The following is a 21,534-nucleotide window of genomic DNA, read 5'->3' as shown; positions in this document are numbered from 1 at the left end:
TCTTTACTGATACGATTATTATAAGACACAGAGATAGACATTTAGTCTAACACTTTAATAATTTATTAAACTATGCCACTTGTGAGAAATTAAGTAAAACAGGTGACAAGTCTGATTCCACAAATTGAATAATTTATGCAAAAAAGAGATACTCAAGAAACGAAAATACTCTCAGCCATCTGTTCCTTTCTGCTACACATACACACTGACTTTCACCTATGTAAAAGTCTTATATTTTACTTTTATCCAGTCCAAAAATCAGCAGCCTCAAACCACCCACTCTCTCAAATTTCTTCATTGTAGTCTCATCCTTTTTTTTATTATTTCAGTTGCACAGTTTGATAGAAGAGATGTAAATGGATTTTCATATGCTTTATAGTCTTCATGTTGATTCATCTGTCTCATTTTCCTAATGTGCTTCGTCAAGTGCTTTCCATTTTTGTGGATCACTAATTTTTATGAATCTATTTTCTGAAGTGCATGCTGTTGGCATCTTTTTCAACATAGTTTTACAATGGCTCAAGAATACTACTAACAGTCTCCAATAAGTTTCCAAAACACCATTTCATAAAAGTAGGTTAAGTTACATGTTGTTCAGTCTTTTGAAAGGATTTCTGTGATGCTTAAATTTATTTCTGCTTCCCTCTCCAAGATAGTGACATTTATAGTTTCAGGTTGCAGGTAGGCTTACAAAGCCTCATCTAAGTGGCAGTCCTTTTTGCATTCTATAATGTTTATACTGTACTTAATTAATGAAAGTAGCTCATGTAACAAAAAAAAAAATCCAAACATGTCATTTGCCTGAGGATCTGGGTCATAGATTTGACCGACCTTGTTTATTGCAAAATTTTTGATTCTTCTGCTCCCCTGGGTAGTGGTCACACACTATCCCAATGCCGTAGTGTGCTACACTTTACAAGATGCTGCACATAACTCTGACAGCTACCTGGAATCATGGCACTGTGATTCAAGACCACAGCCATCTTCAATGGTCTTCAACGCAGTTGAAATTAGTCTCCCCACGATGATAATCGAGGTCATTGTTTGCTGGTAGAAACACAGCACTTGAAAGCACTGACTGCTGCAGGTGCCTGTACGTTCATCCCATGAACTAACATCTTTTCAGTCCTCGCACTTGCGGATGGTATTCTCAACCATCTACAGCACCTGAAGCAGCCCCAGGAATTTCCTCTATTCAAGGAAGGTGAAAGACAGAAAGGAAGGGCCCAGAGGCCAGCTAACGTAACCACCTGTCATAGGGATAATGCTGAAATCTACTATTACGGTGGTTAAAACAGGTCACTTAGAAAATACTTATGTAATCAGGCAGCATCAACATGGTTTTGTGAAAGGGAGTCTGTGTTTGACTAACTGATTAGAGTTCTTTGAGGAAGCAATAAGCAACATGAATAAAGGGGAACCTTGTGGATGTGGTGCACTTGGACTTCGGAGTGACTATATCAAAGGTTACTACACAAAATAAGAGCTCTTGGTATGGGGTAATATATTGGCATGGGTAGAGGTGTGGTTGGCCAAGAGGAAAAACAGAGCAGATATAAATGGGTTATTTTTCAAGTTTGCAAGGTGTAGTAAGTGGGATGTCACATGGATCAGTGCTGGGACCTCAATATTTACTTATTTACAACATTTATCAATGATTTGGTTGAAGATACCAAATGTATGGTTGTTCAATTTGTTGATGACACAAAGATAGGTAGAAAAGCAAGCTATCAAGGTGACATAAGGAATATGTGAAGAGATATAGATAAAGTGAGTCTGCAAAAAAAAAGTAGCAGATGGAGTGAAAGGTGGGAAAATGTGAATGTGTCTATGTTGGCAGGAATAATAGAGAAGCAGCATATTACTTGAATCAAGAGAGACCGCAGAACTCTGTGGACAAAGAGATCCAAGTATTCTGATACCTGAATCACACAGAATTAGCAACAAGGGATTAGGTAGGTACGTTAGAATATAAAAGGAAAATTTTGCTGCAGTTCGACAGGGAATTAGTGAGACCCCAACTGGAGTACTGTGTACTGTTTTGATCACTTTATTTATAAAAAAAGCCATAGTTGCATTAGAAGCATTGCAGAGAATGTTCATTCGACAGATTCTTGGATGAAGAGACTTTTAAGGAAATGTCATTAAGAGAACATAAGGAGGATGCAAACAGACATAGAGAAAATCTGTCAAATGGGCTATAGTATGAGGAAAAAATGTGAAGCTGATTACTTTGGCAGGAAGAATAAAGATATTGTGGAAAATGATTAGAATTCCGAGGTGTAGAGGGCGCTAGGTGGTCAAGTGCATGAGTTACAAAAAGTTGGTATGTAGCTACAGCAAACAATTAGGATGCTAATGGAAGGCCACCTATATTAACGTGAGGACTTGAACATCGACACAAGCTGTTACGTTTCAGTTATGGAGGACACAGATGATGAAATTGCACCTCAAATACGGTGTGCAGTTTTGATATTCCTATTTAAGGAAAGATGCAAATGCATTGGAGGTGATCTAGAGGAATTTTATTTGATTGGTACCTGAAGTGAGTGTGTTGTCTTATATGTAAATATTGGACAGACTGGGCTTGTTTCCACTTGAGTTTGGAAAAGGAGGGGTGACCTGATTGAAATATTTAACATTAGAATGTTCCTGGCAAGGCAGACATGAAAAAGATGTTTGCTTTTGTGGGTCAGTACAGAACTAAGGAGCACAATATAAAAATTAGAGCACTCCTTTTTAAGTTAGAGATAAGGAGATTTTTTTTGGTGCTACTTCGGAGCTTTCTGCCTCAATGGCAGTCATTGAATATTTTAAAGACAGGAATACATGGACACTTGTTCAGCAAGGAAATCAAAGGATTTTGGGTCATTAGGAATGTTCTATTCAAAAAGCAATACTAACCTACAAGTGAGCTCCTGCTCCATTTCACAGTATCAACATTTGGGGAAGGGCTTCATTTATATACTTATACCGTCTAATTCCTATTTTGTACAGCTACCAGGGCTCGCTAAATAATTGCCTGAAGCAATATTATGTTAGACATTTGTCACTGGATGTGGTTCACCAAAGTTGGCTCTCATCATACCAATTTTTCACCCATACAACAGGTGCAGCAAGGTCTAATTTCTACCTCACTTAAAAGCTGAAAGATTATTACTGATCTGAATGATGGATCAGAGTTTCACTCTTTAATAAAATGGTTCACAAACTTAAAAGCCCACTATGGTAAGAGTCACGGTATCATCTCTGGACTGACCTCCAATTAACTGGCACATCTGTGAATAAAAAGTATTTGACCGACTTCAAGTAATGAACAGTGACTGAAACAAAGAGCCTGCCAGCTTGATATCAGTTAAAGGGAACAAACTGATTGGATTCCATTGACCCCTGGATAAGAATCTGCAGCAAAGAGATTGATCTGCAAAGAATAACACAATTGTATTTGTAGAACGCACGCAGTAGCTCAGGCACTTTAGTTAAATTTCATCATGTGCTAATGATGTGGCAGGCCGTTGAACACAATTTTCACTTTCTCATCCTGTCAACCTGGCCCTCCTGCTGTTCAGATAATGGCACTTCGTAATTTGACTGCCAATTATGTTCGGATCTGTTTATTACCTTTAGATTTCTTATTGTTGAGTCACTATGGTGAGGGGGGGGGGGGATTGGAGAAGATAGAAAATTTTCACTAATAATTAGGAATGACCACAGATCTGCTTAAGAAGTGGATGCAATGTGTCTCAACTTTTATAAGCTCTAAGGTCAATGGGCTGGTAAGCAGTTACAGGGAGCATAAATCGAACACTTGTGTCAATGTGAGCAATAGGAGGAAGTCAAGCATTTACATTTAGAATTAAGACTATAAATTGAGACTATTTAGTTTGTCAGCAAAAGAAGTCAGCACCCAAACAGGGAAACTAGACAGCTGGAAACTGGCAGGGATCCAGTAGCAAGCTGACAGGGATTCAAACATGCTATTATCAACTGCACTTGTAAGTTTTATAAATTTATGTTTAAGAGCAAAGTGCTTATCAATAAGTGTCTAAGGAAGTGGCGCATGGCCTTCTTCTACATTGGCTTTCAATAGAATAATGGAAACTTAATTGCATGACAATTGATAAGCTCTCAGGAGACAGAGGCAATAATAGCCTATAAAATCAGCTTCAGTCCGTTAATCAGGTGCTAGCCAATTTACTAAGTCCCCTCCTACTGCTGTTATGCATTGTATGCAAATATTTGATGTTAAGTCCATTCTCTTCCATATGGGGACAGGAAGATGAAGATAGTAGTAGACACAAATAGCATTTCAAAATTACTGAAGAATCAAGAGGCAAAAGGAGAAGAGAAACTAAATACAATAACTAGCAAAAAAGGTGCTAGGGAAACTAATGGAGTTAAAGACCACTATTCCTTAACCTGATGGGATGCATCTTAGGATATTAAAGGTAGATACAGACATAGTGGATAGACATTCAGTTAACTTCCACCAAGTCCCAGTGGATTGATGGTGCCAATTTAAGTTCTTTATTTAAAAAGGGAAGGAACCAAAAAAAAGCTAACAATAGGCAAGGTGGCTTAAGATTTGTTATCGGGAAAATATCAGAATCGATTACAAAGGATGTAATTGCAGAGCATTTAGAAATACATAACATGATCAAGCAGAGTCAGCATGGCTTTATGAAGGGGATATCATGCCTGAGAAATTTACTAGAATTCATTGTCGAGGTAACAAGCAGGATAGACAGAGGGGAAGCAGTGGATGGTGTTATCATTACTGAAACCCCCACTACCATCATCCTTGGAGTTACCATTGATCAGAAACTTAGCTGAACTCACCACATTAAATGTGGCTACAAGAGCAGGTTAGAGGCTAGGAATATTGCAGTGAGTAACTCATCTCCTGACTCCCCAAAGCCTGTCCACCAACTACAAGGCACAAGTCTGGAGTGTGATGGAATACTCCCTGCTTGTGTGGACGGGTGCAGCTCAAACAATACTCAAGAAGCTTTACATAATCCAAGACAAAGTTTGATTGGCACCACATCCATAAGAATATATTCCCTCCATCACTGAGTCCCTGCAGAAAGTAAACAAAGATTTATCAGCAGCATCTTCCATACCCATGACCATTTCCATCTCGAAAGAGAAGGACAGCAGATACTTGGGAGTACTACTAAATGCAACTTCCCCTCCAAGTCACTCACCATCCTAATATGGAAATATATTGCCGTTCCTTCAATGTTGCTGAGTCAAAATCATAGAATTCCCTCCCTCACGGTATTTTGGGTCAGTCAAGCCACAGCACGTGGACTGCAGCAATTCAAGGCAGCAGTTTGTCCCTACCTTCTCAAGGGCAATTAGGAATGGGCAATAAATGCTGGTCAGTCAGTAATGCCATGTCCCACGAGTGACAAAATATTTGAATTTTTAAGAAGGCATTTGATAAGGTAACACACATAGACCATTTAATAAAAGCCCATAGATCGGAGATTGTTAACTAATTTAAGATAAAAAATTGGGATGGGGTGGGAGGAAAGCATTTTCAGTTTTGCAACCTGTAACTAGTGGTGTGCCACAGAGATCAGTGATGGGGGCACAATTATTTATATGACTTGGATGAGCAAAGTGAAAGTTCTATGACAGTTTTGAGGATGACACAAGAGTACATGGAATGGCAAATGCTGAAGATGCTATAAAGAGTCTGCAGGGGGATGCAAACAGGTTGAGCAAGTGGGCAAACACTTGACAGATGGAATACAACATGCAGAAATATAAGGTTATGAACACTGGCAGGAAGAATACAGGAGCTGATCATTACTTAAATGGAGAAAGACTGCGGAAAACAAGGGAATAGAGGGATTCGGGAGTCCTTGACTGTGAATCACAAAAAAGCTAAAATCCAAGTTTAGTGGGTAAAAGTGAAGGGAAATGGAATTTTGGCCTTCATATCAAAAGGGAATAGATTATTGGAGTAAGGAGATTTTAGTAAACTATTCAAGGCACTAATCAGACCAGAGGTGGAATATTGTGAACAGATTTGGGTCCCTTATCATACACTGGAGTCAGTCCAGAAAAGATTAACTAGACTGTTACCAGAAATAAAGGGATTGTCTAAAAGGGAGAGGTTCAATCGGTTGGGCCTGTACTCATTAGAATATGGAAGAATGACAAGCAACCTTTTTTGAAACATACAAGATTCTTAGATGTCTTGACAGCGTAGTTGCAGTAAGGTTGTTCCCCCTTCGCGGGTGGGAAGGGATTAACTCAGAATAAGGGGTTGCACATTTAGGACAGAGAGGAGGAGGAATTTCTTCTCTCTGAGATTAATGAATCTGTCGAATTCTTTACCCTAGAGGACTGTTGTAGCTGGGTGTTAAGTATATCAAGGCTGAGATAGAGACATTTTTAATCAATAAAGAAATCAGGGGAGGAAAAGGCAGGAAAGTGGAGTTGAAGATTATAGATCATAAAAACAGACAATAGGAGCAGGATTAGGCCATTCAGCCCTTTGAGCCATTTCTGCCATCCAACATGTTCATGGCTATTCATCCAACTCAGAATCTTGATTCAGATTTTCCTCACACCCCTTGATCCCTTTCATCCCAAGAATTGCACAAAACTTCTTTGTGAATACATTTAATGTTTTGACCTCAACTGCTTTCTGGAGCAGACAATTCCAAAGGCTTACCACTCTTTGGGTGAAGAAACTTTTGTCCAACTCAACCCTAAATAGTCCATTCCATATCAAGGGCAACTAGAAATGGCAATAAATGCTGGACAGCCAGTGATGCCGGTGTCCACGAGTGAATAAAAATTACAACTTATTTGAATTTTTAGAAGGCATTTGATAAGATAAAAAAACTAGGCCATTGAATAAAAGCTGAGAATGTGTTGCTGGAAAAGCGCAGCAGGTCAAGCAGCATCCAAGGAGCAGGAGAATCGACGTTTCGGGCATGAGCCCTTCTTCGGGTTCATGCCCAAAATGTCAATTCTCCTCTTCCTTGTATGCTGCCTGACCTGCTGTGCTTTTCCAGCAACACATTTTCAGCTCTGATCTCCAGCATCTGCAATCCTCACTTTCTCCATTGAATAAAAGCCCATAGATAGAGGATTGGTAACTAAAATAAGGTAGAGAGTTGGGATAAGGGAGTGAGGGCATTTTCAGTTTTGCAACCTGTAACTAGTAGCGTGCCACAGAGATCAGCACTGGGGGTACCACTCCCTGGTCATCGGGAACATCCTTCCTGTGTTTACCATGTCTAGTTCTGTTAGAATTTTACAGCTTTCTCTAAAATCCCTTCTTATTCTTCTAAACTGCAATGAATACAGAACAATCTTGGTTATCCAAATGTCAATTATCTGAATTTTGGATTATCTGAACAAGATCTCAAGGTCCCATAAAAGCATTATCCAAACAATCAGTTATCCGAACAAAATACTCCCCACCCTTCTTGTTCGGATAATCGAGGTTGTTCTGTATACTCCTAACTGATTCAGGAAACTGGATACAATACTTTCGGTCTCACCAAGGTCCTGTACGATTGCAGTTAGACATCCTTGCTCCTGCACTCAAATCCTCTAACTATGAAATCTAACATACTATTTACCTTCTGCACTGCCTTCTGCACCTGCATGCTTACTTTAAGCAACTGGTATACAAGGACACCCAAGCCTCGGTGAAATTCCCCTTTCCCAATCTATCACCATTCAGATAATAATTTGCTGTCCTGTTTTTATGGTGGAGGTTCCAACCCTCCCAGCTACCTACCGGATTCATTCCTCCCATTGACCAACTAGGCCATACCCTCTGCCTGTCTTCACCTATTCCCTCTTTATCTGCAAGTCCCTCTACACCCACCCCCAGTCCTGAAGCAGGGCTACACCCGAAATGTTGACTTCTCCACCTCCTGATGCTGCCTGGCTTGCTGTGTTCTTCCAGCCTCCTGCCTGCATACTTAATGTTTTTGTGACCAAAATAGATAACCTCACATTTATTCACATTATACTTCAACGCCATGCAGTTGCGCACTTGTGATGAGGCATATTAAGACCCTGCTGACCCCCTCACTGGATACCCTGCAGTTCACATATTGACCCAAACACTCATCCGAAGATGCCATTTCCACCATCCTCCATCTGGCCCTCATTCACCTGGAGAAGAAGGACACCTATGTCAGACTACTGTTCATAGACTTCAATTCTGCATTTAATACTATCATTCCTCAACACCTGATTGGAAAGCTGAGTCTGCTGGGCCCAAATACCTTCCTTTGTAACTGGATCCTGGACTTTCTGACTGGGAGAACTCACTCAGTCCGGATTGGGAATAGCATCTCCAGCACCATCACACTGAGCACCAGGGCCTCCCCAGGGCTGTGTGCTCAGTCCACTGCTGTTCACCCTGCTGACACACGACTGTGCAGCAATGCACAGCATCAATCACATCATCAAGTTTGCTGATGGTACAACTGTAGTGGGTCTCAGCAGCACGAATGATGATTCAGCATACAGAGAGGAGGTGGAACAGCTAATGGACTAGTACAGAGCCAACAACCTGTCTCTAAATGTGGACAAAATGAAATGATGGTTGTTGAATTCAGAAGAGCAAGGAGCAACCATTCTCCAATGGACATCGATGACTCCCCTGTGGAGACCGTGAAGAGCACCAAATTTCTTGGTGTACACCTGGCGAAGAATTTCACCTGGCCCAGAATTTCACATGGCCCCTCAACACCAGCTCCATAACCAAGAAAGCCCAGCAGTGCCTCTACTTTCTGCGCAGGCTGAGGAAAGCCCACCTCCCACCCCCCAATCCTCACCACATTCTACAGAGGGTTCAATGAGAGTACCATGAGCGGCTGCATAAGTGCCTGGTTTGGGAATTGCTACAACGGATAGCGAGGACAGCTGAGAAGATCATCAGGGTCTCTCTTCCCCCCATTACAGACATTTACACCACATGCTGCATCCGAAAGGCTAAGAACATTGTGGAAGACCCCACACACACCTCATTCAAACTCTCCTCCCTCCTGCTATCTGGCAGAAGATACAGGAGCATTCGGTCTCTCACGGCCAGACTGTACAACAGTTTCTTCCCCCAAGCCATCAGGCTCCTTAACGCTGTATGATCGGACTCATTTCCATTTGAAATTCTTTGCACAACTTTGAATTGCTGCTAGAAAATTGTGTATTATTTATCATTCTTCTATTACTCTGTAACTTGTGCGTTTTGCACTTCTTATGCACTTAATACGGTGTACAATTGTGTAGTTTGTGCTGTCCATGTAGCACCCTCGGTACTGGAGGAATGCTGTCTCGTTTTTACTGTATCAGTTATATATGGTAGAAATGACAAATAAAGGTTACTCTACTCTATTTATTCAACTTCTCAAAACCATATTGAAGCATCTTTGCCATGTTTTCATTTAATGGTGAAACAGACTCAGTGGGCTGAATGGTCTACTATTAGTAAACACTACTATTTTATGGAAATAAAGTGTGCAGAGCTCAGACAGAAAGGGGTGCTAGGCTCCATATATAGGCAAGTCAGAAGCACATTACCCCTTTGAGGCCCTGTTACAAGATTGTCTTGCTTGAAGCACCTGGAGCAAACCCTGGCTGCATCCCAGTAGAACCTGACCTGAGACAGCTTGCTACCAAGAAGGTATGTATTTGACATTTATTTACCTGTGAATGTGAAACTGAGAATTAAAGAAAATTGTCCAGAACTTGGAAGCCCATACTCACCTGATATTTAGCAAAGACACTGACTGCAAACTCTGGATAACTATGGTGGTGAGAAAACATGGGAAATGGATCTCTAACCAATAGAACAAATTGGAAACTGTGTGTTATACATAAGACACATTGCAGTCTCACCATCAATTACTGGCAAATCTGTGACCTTTATTCATTCAAGGGATGCGGGCATCACTGATTTATTGCCCATCCCTAATTGCCCAATGGGCAGTTCAGAGTCAGCCATATATCTATGGGTCTGGAGTTACATGTAGCCAGACCAGGTAAGGATGACAGATTTCCTTCTCTGACGGACATTAATGAACCAGATGGGTTTTCCAACAATCAACAAGGATTCATGGTCATCATTAGATTCTTAATTCCAGATATTTATTGAATTCAAGTTCCACCATTTGCCATGACGGGATTCAAACCCAGGTCCCCAGAATGTTATCTGGATCTCTGGATTAACAGTCCAGCAATAATATCACGAAGCCATTGACTCCCCCTTCAAGACAACTACAACTTACAAGAACATCAACAAAAGCAAGCTCCACTACAAGCCACATATCATCCTGACTTGGAACTACTTTGCCTTTCCTTCACTGTTGCTAAATCAAATAATGCAATTCTGTTTCTAACAGCACTGTGGGACCACCTGCACCATATGGACTGCTGCAGTTCAACAAGATAGCTCACCAGCACCTTCTCTCAGGAAATTAGGGCTGGGCAACAAATGCCCACATCCTATGAAATAATAAAAAGAAATGCCCCTTTAAGAGGGGAGTCTGAGAATGCAGTGCCTCAGCCTAAGATAAATTAACTAGACACAGCGTCATCTCTCTACATGTGAGTACAAAAAAATTCAACTGTTTCAATACTTGGGATTTTAGGTTGGAGTTTATCTGAAAGTCGTCATAAAACCAGACGTTAATGGATTTCTGTCTCTTGATGTATTTGGCTGATAAACATCATAATTTGGCACAGGCAGGGGAGCCAAATTAATATCTGTAGACTGCTTCATGTTGCATGAAATGCTACATTTACCCTAGAATAAGAAATACAGTCAAGGAAATAAACTTCTTTTCTGTTCCCATTTTTCTTAAATGGATTAGCACTTGTCTTTAAAAAAAACATTGGAATGAATCAAAGATTGTTTTAACAGGCTTGTAAAGACTACCCCATTGGAGTTTTTCCCTTCATGAAAACATTAGTATTTCCAGGTCAAATTTGGCAGACCCAGAAGCATAATAATTTCCAACTACTCTCTTTTTCGCAATAAAATATCTCAAATGAAAGCTATTGGGCCTGTATTCACAAATTGCAGAGAGAATGTGTTAAGTAACGATGGATAATATAACAATTGGTATATAATGGGGATTGTGGGATTTGATATTCCAGATAGACAGTATAACTTCGTCATATTCCTGTACTTCATGCTTTAACCTCAAAGAAGAGCCACTTACAAAACCAGTGTGACATTTTCCGTATCTCAGTGTTTCTCTGAGTTGGATTGCCAATTAGTATCAAATTAGGGGCAGTTTAGGAACAGGATTGACAGTACCTAAGCATGTTTCACAGATCCGACATTCATCAGAGAAAGACAAGAAATAGATGAAGTTCTTATTCTTTCATGCAGATCAAATTCAGTTTGCATTGTAAAAGGGCAAAAAGCTAACCAAAGTAGCATCAGGATTTGTTAATTTGGTTCATTAAGCAGAACCACTAATTTGAATCAGCACTGGCTATAATCCAGTTCATCCTTTATTCAGTTGAACAACATATTAGGTTCAAAAAGGTAATGAAGAGGGAATGGTCAAGGAGCTGGACTGGAAAATGACAATGTTTAGTAATGTAAATGGATATCCAGCCCCATACAATTGGGTAAAAACAAAATATCAAACAGACAGTTCATTCTGCAGCAAAAAATACCAATAAATAAATGCACTGTGTGCAACTCAATGAAAACTGCAGTAATTTAGGACTAAGCAATACGAAAACAGAGCTTTAATAAATTTAGCCTCATCTACTTAGAGGAGACAGTGTTGATAACTTTGTCGAGTTTGGTAATAACATTACAAAGATGACTATCCCTCAAAAGTACTTAATTGGCTGTTTGGTACTTTACAATTTCCCAAGGTTGTCAAAGGTAATACATAAATGAACACATCAACCGACTGTATCACTGTTCCTTCATTGTCACTGGGTCAATATCCTGGAACTCCTTCCTTACAGCACTATGGGTGCCAAACACCTCAAGGACTCCAGATGCTCAAGATTGCACCTTTCTCAGGGTGACTGGAGAAGATAATAAATTATAGCCTTGCCAGCAATTCCCACATCCCATGAATAAATAATAAATAAAAGACTTTCATCAGCTGTGTGGAGACAGATTCGAAGGGAGAGGCTGAAAAAAATGAGCAGAAAGATGTGAGGTGACATATCTGATGTCTTAAGCAGTTAGAAAGAGGGTAGATGGGCACCAGCCTGAATTGCATGCTACGTAAGTGGCAAAATGAAGGGTCACTTTCTGTTTCAGCGCATTTTGCTCGAGTTGGAGTCATTTGCCACCTTGTGGGAGACCGGCCAGTTAAATCAAGTGGGTTCTATGGGTTAGGAGGACCTCCTTTTTGGGCACTGTTTGGTTTTAAGGAGACATGTCTCTGGTAGCATTATCAGCTCTGCAGCAACAGTGCCATCTGTTCACCGAGATCCATAACCCAAACCTCCAATTGCTGGATCCTACTTATCAGACTCCTGCTACATTGAGTGTACCAGCTACCAATGTGCCCTCATTTCCCAGAGGCAGCCCTTCCTGTGGTCACCACCAGCTGTCACACTGCTGTGCCTGCTTAGGTGTCAACTCTTTGATTGCTCTTGGGGGCAGACTGCCACTTCATTGACCGCTGGCAACAAAATAGGACTTCAAATCCCATTGATCATCAAAACAGATCCACCTCACATTTCTGGGTCAGGACTTATGCTGTCTCAAAAATTATAGCTTTTCTTCATTTATTGGGAGTTTGGAAATACGCTTAAAAAATAAGTGCAAGAGTTTCACTTACTATTCCTGCATGATTCAACTTTTTCCAATGAATCTTATATCAACAATCTTAGAAAATCAAGTATTATGTAGGATACTGAACATGGATGGCCATTTAGATAACATGCTCAGCTGTTAAAGCCCTTTCTCTCAGGGATTAAAATCAATTTGAATTTGCCTTACACTGGATAAGATCTATAGCAGCTAATCTGCTAACCCACATGACATCACTCAGTTCCAATTAATGGAATAATGAAAGATGGAGCTCCTTTCTACTCAGCTGGTCACTACCAGAAGCATCAATTGCTAACTTTTTTAACAAACTGTGACAAAGGAGCTATACAAAACAGAACAACAGATTAGAAGTAATGATTTGCAGGAGCCAGTGTTTCACTGGGGAGGACAAAGTTAAAAATCACTCAACATCAGGTTATAGTCCAACAGGTTTATTTGGAGGCATTAGCTTTCAAAATGCTTAGAAGTAAATCTACACAAACAAAATTTTCAATAAATATACCCAAGTATCTCCATTTTATGTAAACTAGATTTGAATTATACACCTTACATCTTCTCCATTACAAAGTTCACTGTTACAGTTGTCCATTGTGACTCCAATCTCTGCAATCTATCACTGAAATCTTTTTACATGCAATTGTTAACTTGAAGTGGATGCTCTCTTTGTTTGTATCCTACTGCTCACATTCCAATTTGTTCAAAGTCTGGAATGCATATTTTATCCCACGTTTTTAGTAGGATTTTGTGTTTTGTGTCTGGATGCTAGTGTCTGAAATTTAAAAAATGAAATAAAAGAATGGTCACAGCTTACTGAATAACACTGACAATGAGCAATTACTCCAAAAGGCATCCTCGAGCAGTGGCTATAGGAAGGTGGAGATTGGGGAGGAGTGCAGGAAGTTACTCTACCTGGAATACAGGTGTCCCTGCTTGCCACTGGACACTGCATCTAGGCAGCATACATGCTCATGAAGTCAAAAGATATACTTGTCATTATTTGTAATTAGCCCTGAAAAAGATACTCGCTGCATGTGGGCCATTACCTGTCACATCGCTGACATGGTATTTGGGAAAATAGCACAATATGATACTGGCAATCCAGCAAACTGGTCAGTAATACTAAATTAAGTGCCCACTATCTCAGGTATGTCAACCATATCAGGACACAAATATTGCTGTTTGTTTCATTCATTCATAATTTCATCATCAATGACTTACAATGCTTCAAATCCCTCAATACATTAATTTTAAAAACCCTGTCTCTATTATTAAATCTTGTCATGGTCTGACTCTGTTCTACCATCTTGATTTCATATATCCCAGACTTGTGCTTTTATTTGAAAAAAAATTGACAATCAACAAATGCAGTCAAACCTAAAAGATGTACAGTTAGTTTAAACACGTCACATGGATAAATTATTATGTTGATATTCAAGAAGCAACAAGGTAAAAGGTAAGAAGACATTTCCAAACAATTTTTACTGATGAAGGAAGTTTTTCTATACCTTGCTTATAGCCTTAGGTGCCTATGAACCAGAGGTCTTTAACACTTACAAATTAAAAGCCATAATCTACCATCACTGAATAATATTTCATATTGTTTTCATTTGTAATATGTCAGCTTAAAATTGGAAGTTCTCATGGAGAAGTTGGACATTGAACAGTTGTTTTTAATCAACATTGCATTACAGCATATGTTGTAAACTATTAGCGGATATTGTCATCTACTCCACTGCCTCAATAGAAGTGATACCCACAGAAAAACTACACCTTTGCAACAATTAACGAATATTCATAATTTCTCAGCACTTTCAATTATAAAAAAGTTGCAATATATATCTCTCTATCATACCATATTTATATAACACTTAACAGCATGTTGGAAGTTCACAGTTCTTTTGCTCATATGCAGTCAGAACAGGTTCTCTCAGTAATTAAGTAGAGTATTAATAAAGGCAGGAGTCCAAACAAAGGCCCACGGGACACATGCAGTCTGTGTGTTCTGGCAATTGAGCCTTCAAGGTCCACAAATTTAAGTCTAAGCGAGAGCGTGATAAAAAGTAAGAAAGAGCAGTTTCAATGTGGATTAATTCCAAATCACAGCACCAGGATATAACAGCATTTCTGACAAATGAATGAGAGCATGAACGTTAAATTTGAAAGAAGCTATTTTTCAAAGTTGTTAACACAAAAATACAAAACTACATCATTTTATGAATTTGAGGACATGTTCCCCAAGATTTTTCACCCATTAGGATTAATGGATGCAAAGTTGTAGATATTGCACCATATATTTCATGCTATGCATTCCTGGTCAGCAAGGCTGTGCACAGGAACACATTTTGTAAAATTAGCCCGAAAAGTCTCTCTCTTCAGGCAACCATTTGACGTCCAATGTAACAATTTGGTAACAATCATCTTTGTCAAACAGATATCAACACTGAATGGATGAGCATTACAATGGAAGGGAACTTGAATGATAATTAAAAAGAAAGATCTATTGTTTTGGAGAGTATAAGTTGCAATGACATTAAAAGTTGAAAGTTTGAGGTCAATAGCAGTAAAGATTGTTAGATTCAGAACTACATATATGGGTGTTTTAACAGCTGAAAGACTAGAATATATATTCAAATTGTATTAAGAACTCAAAGAGCATGATTTGGACCAAGTGGAGAGTCCTGAAGCAGTGAGGTTGCGGAAGTTCTTGCTGAGGTGGGATTCTAAACAATAATGGAAAACTGAGCCTTGGATCGGCTATATTATATATTCATCACCTTCAAGTGATCTTGTCTCCTGTTGATCATTTTAGTCAGGAACTACTGGAATGTGACAACCATGACCATAGTCACAGCTGCAAATTCTCATGTGGAGTGGATTTTCTTTTAACGTGCTCCAAAGCTGCAGAGAACACTTCCTAGAGAGTCTCCAACTTGTCTCAGTGTAACTAGCTCCTTCTCTACTTCTGAAATGCTGCACAGAACAAACCTATTTTTTTCAAAGTTTAGGTATTTGTTGTAATGTCTCCTTATCCAATGTTTGATAATGCTCCTTTGATCTTTCAATATATTAAATATGGTATATAATTACAAGTTTTTTAAAGGTAAGCATCGTTCTTATTATGCAGTATCAGTTTCTTGTGTTTTTATCAATGTAGTGTCTTGCTTTTGTTGTCATCTGCATTTCTTTAAGGAAATACGTTTCAATATGGAGAGTTAAACAAGCTCTTCCACTTTTACATCATTGATTTAAGGGAGAAACTGGCCACTGCTGTCTCACTATTGTCATCATCATCTCTATCAACTTCCAGAAACAGAAATCTTTCCTTCATCTGGATATTATGTAGAATACAGTAAGCTAGAATAATTCTAGAGACATTTGAAAAGGTGTTTTGTAAGGGTCCACTTAAAATACTTCGCAATATCTTTTATTTCATTTTTGACAACCCCTCTACAAAAGGTGATGATACACAGAGATTCACAGGGTTGGTGTTCTTAACAACTCATGGTACACCTTCACCAAGATGGGATGCATAGATCCTACGTTTTGAATGCAGAGACTCCAACTGTCAACTGAGGTCTCCAAAGCTGACATTTCACGCTGGATAGTTCTTTAGAAGTACTTACAGTATGGTGTGTTTTCACTGCATATAAGAAAGCACTCCAGGAAGATCAGCAGCAAGCATAGTGTGAATGATTGCGTCTGCCAAGATGTCACCAAGCATATCTGTGTTCTGACATCTTCCGTGGAGAACTGTTTTCAAAGGATACTTGGCTGCAAGAGTTAGCTGCAATGTTTTGCCATCTGCTGCAATAACACCAGAAGCTGGTATATAGCATAGGGCTGGAGAAAACTAGTGACATGAATAGTCATCTATAACCTAAAGCTTATCTCCAGATCCATGCACTCAATGCAGGGTTACAGTAATAGAGCCCTGGAATGTTAACAAGGAAAACTATCCTCACATTTTCAGTACCACCTCTGCATCAGGAATCACAATGAATTGTTACTTTCACTTGCCTGCAGAATTGAATAAAACATGCCTGCATGAGTGGCTTCCTTTACATTCATTTTTGCTTGGAGCTTCTTAATTCACTTACCTTCAGCATTAGTAAGCGTTATCAATGGGTTGCTGTATCTGCAAAAACTGCATGGTCTTTTTGGGGGCTTGAAGAGGGTTCCTATTCTGCGACTTCAATTTAAATATCTGCATCCCTTAATCTCCGTTATAATCTCAATTTTCCAATTCCAGAACCAGGCTACTCTTTGAATATGCATAAACATGATTCTCAAACTATGGTTAGTAATGAAATTGAGCTGACCAGGAAACCTGTGTATTTTATTTCAAGTTAGCTCCAGCAAATGGCAAAGAAAGTGCATCTGTATTGAAAAATCCAATTGCCAGCAGCTGAGGCATAAAAATGTGCATATTTACAAGGATATTATCCTTAAACAATGCAAAAGAATAATTTATCTTGTACCATAATAGTTTCCATTGTACAGGTGTGCAATGCATTTTTTAGCTCTAAGCAAATTAAAACCACCCTCAGAGTTTATAGAAAAGATTTAGATATGATGTTACTAAAATAGCTAGATAATTACACAAAAAGTAGTTTTGCTGTTTTGCAAAGCAAACAGATCTACAGATTGAATCTACAAACATGATTGTCACATAGCTCATTTTAGTATTAATCCTTTATTATTAGAACGGTGTTACAAAACGTTGAGAATGATATCTTACCTACTGTTGAACTTTTCGGGATGTTTTTCTCGCATAATGTGGAATCTATGGGCTATTGATGCATCCTAAAAACAAAAACAAAGGAAAAAAACTGTAACTACAAATAATACAGACATGAATACAATACATTTTCCATGATGGAAAAGCAAACTGGGTAAATGTAAAGTCGGTTGTTGATTCATCTTTTCCATTTTGCAGCACTATCTGAGATGCATTTCATGACTATCTGTAAATCACTGAATTACTCAATAAACTGAACTGCACGTTGTAAACCAGTGTTCTATTTTTGCTTTGTAGAGTTCTTTAAGTTATAACAACAAAGATGATTATAATAACTTCCTAGTTTCTAGAATAGTCCCAGTGGATCGGAAGTTAGTGAATATGACACTGTCACTCAAGAAAGGAAAGAAAGATAGATAACTACAAGCAAATTACCTAATATTTAAAAAAAAGGTCTGGGAAAATGCTGGAAATTGCTTTTAAGCAAGTCTTAAACAATCCACTTAGAATAACTTAAGTATGATTGAACAGAGTCAATGTCATTTTCACAAAAGGGAAATTGATTTTACCTACATATTTAAAGTCTGCAAATAGTAGCCAATGGGAAATCACTAGATGTAGAATAATTACATTTAAAAAGGCACTCAATAATTTGCCACACAAAGATTAATACGCAAAATAAGAGCTCAAAGAATTGGGGTGGTATATTAGAATGGGCAGAGGATTGTTTGATAGACTGGAAGCAGATAATGATAAGAAGGGCATTTTCAGGTCAACAGTGAAGTTCCACAAGTATAAGGCCTTGGTATTAATAATCTATAATAATGACTTAGAAGTGATTGAGGGTATAGCATCCAAATTTAAAGATGATACAAAGGTAGATAGGAAATTAATGTGAGGAGGATAGAAAGATGTAGCAAAGTGATTTGACAGGTTCAATGAGTGGATGCAAAGTTGAAGATAAAGTAGAACAAGGTATTTTGGTGCTAAGAAAAAAATAGTTTTAAAAATGTGAAACTTTTAAAGAAAGAAAGACTTGGGAGTATTTGTATAAGAACCCCTTTAGAATGAAAGTTGCCTTGCAGGTACAGCATTTATTTAGAAGGAGGAGCGATTTCTTCAATCAAGGTGAATTGCCTACCCCAGAATGTTTGCTTCATTATTGAATATACATAATATTCTCTTAATATTATAATATTGCTCATAATAATAATAAAATCATTCTCATAATAATGCTCTTTTGGAGAATCATGGGAAATGAGGAGCAGGTGGAGAAGTGGAGTTAAGGCAGATATTCACCCAAATTGCCACGGAATGGTGGAACAGGCACAGTCAGCCATATGGTCTACAACAGCTCCTATTTGTTGTGTTGTTTAACCTAAAAGTTATAGTCACATAAAAATGGGTGCAAAATGGTTAATGTTAAAGTGTACCTGGTATAGGAAGGTCAACATTATCACATGCAGCTTGGAAGCCGAAATGTCTCTTTTAGCAAGTACATGTGTGACAACACCATTGCTGGGAACTACACACAAGTTTCTGTGCTGAAATACAGCTCCTATTTTAGCACTTCAGCACAACATGTTCTCAGCTTATTTCTGAATTAAAGTCAGGTGTTTTCAAGTTATTGCAACCTGGTATTGGCAAAAAAAAATCTTTAGACTTGCTTCTCTCTCTTCACCCCCATCCAGTGACTTCTTCACACTCATACATGACCCTCTCTGTGCCAAACCAGTGCCCCTCTCCACCACCACAACCTCCAGGATAAAGTCAAGCAGTGCATTGCTGCATCAACCCGATATGCAATCAAACTTAAAGCTTATTTCCTAGCCTGTCTTAGGGTAATTTAAATACTCCTGGAAATGGGAAAGTTTGAGTCAGCAAGTGAACATATCTATTACTGTTGTCTTACAGCAGGACATTCCAGTTGTCTCTTTTCTGGAATTTTCTGATGGTTATTATAATGAAATGCCTCAAGCACCACTCCTCCTACTTGCTGGCCAATTATAATTCACAACTAGTCTTTTAGGAGCTTCCAGGTTGTTTCTGACAACCTTTTTCACATCTTCCAAATGGAAAAGAGGGACCACAATCTTCACAGCTTGGTTTTTTGCAGAGGATCCAGACTGTGAGCGAGTGCTTTGTTTCCATGCCTACATTAGTTTAAATTGAGGTACTCTTGTGACACAGCATAGTGCTCTGGAAATTGACTGTAAGTGTAAAGAACATAGTCACCTTACATAACTAGTCTCTACCGGGGCAGCACAGTGGCTCAGTGGTTTGCACTATTGCCCCACAGCACCAGGGAATCAGGTGCCTCAGGCGACTGTCTGTGGGGAGTTTGCACATTCTCCCTGTGTGTGTGCGCTACGGTTTCTTCGCACAGTCCAAAGATGTGCAGGTTAGGTGAATTGGCCATGCTAAATTGCTCATAGTGTTAGGTGCATTAGTCAGGGGTATGTGTAAGGAAATGGGTCTGGGTAGGTTACTCTTTGGATGGTCGGTGTAGACTTGTTGGGTCAACTCATGGAATACAGGGAGAACTAGCCATTTGGATGCAGAACTGGCTCAAAGGTAGAAGACAGAGTGTTCATAGAGGGTTGTTTTTCAGACTGGAGGCCTGTGACCAGTGGAGAGCCACAAAGATCAGTGCTGGGTCCACTACTTTTCATCATTTATATAAATGATTTGGATGTGAGCATAAGAGATGAAATCAAAATTGGAGGTGTCTTGGACAGTGAAGAAAGTTACCTCAGATTACAATGGCATCTTGATCAGATGGGCCAATGGGCTGAGAAGTGGCAGATGGAGTTTAATTTAGATAAATGTGAGATGCTGTATTTTGGGAAAGCAAATCTTAGCAGGACATATACACTTAATGATAAGGTCCTAGGGAGTGTTGCTGAACAAAGAGACCTTGGAGTGCAGGTTCACAGCTCCTTGAAAGTGGAGTCGCAGGTAGATAGGATAGTGAAGAAGGCGTTTGGTATGCTTTCATTTATTGGTCAGAGTATTGAGTACAGGAGTTGGGAGGTCATGTTGTGGCTGTACAGGACATTGGTTAGGCCACTGTTGGAATATTGTGTGCAATTCTGGTCTCCTTCCTATCAGAAAGATTTTGTGAAACTTGAAAAAGTTCAGAAAAGATTTACAAGGATGTTGCCAGGATTTGAGCTATAGGGACAGGTTCTAATAGGCTGGGGCTGTTTTCTTTGCAGCGTTGGAGGTTGAGGGGTGACCTTATGAAGGTTTATAAAATCATGAGAGGCATGGATAGGATGAATAGACAAAGTCTTTTCCCTGTGTCGGGTAGTCCAGAACTAGAGGGCATAGATTTAGGGTGAGAGGGGAAAGATATAAGAGAGACATAAGGGGCAACTTTTTCATGCAAAAGGTGGTACATGTATGGAATGAGCTGCCAGAGGATGTGGTGGAGGCTGGTACAATTGCAACATTTAAAAGGCATTCAGATGGGTATATGAATAGGAAGGGTTTGGAGGGATAAGGGCCAGGTGCTGGCAGGTGGGACTACATTGGGTTGGGATATCTGGAAGGAATGGACAAGTTGTACTGAAAGGTCTGTTTCCGTGTTGTACATCTCTACGATTCTATGACTCAAAATGGCCTGTTTCCACACTGTAGCGAATCTAATCTACTCTAATTTCTGCTGCGCAGAACTTTCAGGTTAAGTTTTAAAGGGGCAATAGACAGAAGAAAATCAGTCTCTATATATCTTGTGCGTCTTATAATAACCTTTATTGACCAGTGAACATGAGGCAACATTTTCTTAGAAGGTATAATTCAAAAACATAAATCTCCTAATTTGTTTTTTACAAATTGCTGAGACAGATTAGGTGAGAAAGAATAGCTTTTAGGTGACAATAACTTGGTCTCTAAAATACATTCGTATTTCAAAATACAAGCTTTGGACATATCACACAGAAACATGGATGAATCCATTCAATTCCTGTTTGCTCCTACCAAATTTTTAACTTTT

At 39.2% G+C, this 21,534-nt stretch overlaps 1 protein-coding gene across 3 annotated transcripts in view; it reads right to left on the bottom strand.

The window, feature by feature from the left end:
* Positions 1-21,534, bottom strand: part of dgkb (diacylglycerol kinase, beta) — a 794,652-nt gene that overhangs the window by 252,470 nt on the left and 520,648 nt on the right. For 2 of the 3 annotated variants that reach the window (XM_087987111.1, XM_087987112.1), the window contains exon 20: positions 17,538-17,602. In XM_087987111.1, the coding sequence (XP_087843237.1) occupies positions 17,538-17,602 (65 nt within the window). Of the gene's footprint in view, positions 1-14,690; positions 14,838-17,537; positions 17,603-21,534 lie in introns of those variants that run through there. The other variant, XM_087987113.1, reaches the window with a different exon arrangement.

Source organism: Chiloscyllium plagiosum, unplaced genomic scaffold, assembly GCF_037043375.1.
Source record: "Chiloscyllium plagiosum isolate Xiang-an unplaced genomic scaffold, Cpla_swu_hap1 HiC_scaffold_5, whole genome shotgun sequence".
Lineage (NCBI taxonomy): Eukaryota > Metazoa > Chordata > Chondrichthyes > Orectolobiformes > Hemiscylliidae > Chiloscyllium > Chiloscyllium plagiosum.
Note: the sequence above shows the minus strand (reverse complement) of the source record. Positions and strands in the feature narration are given on the sequence as shown.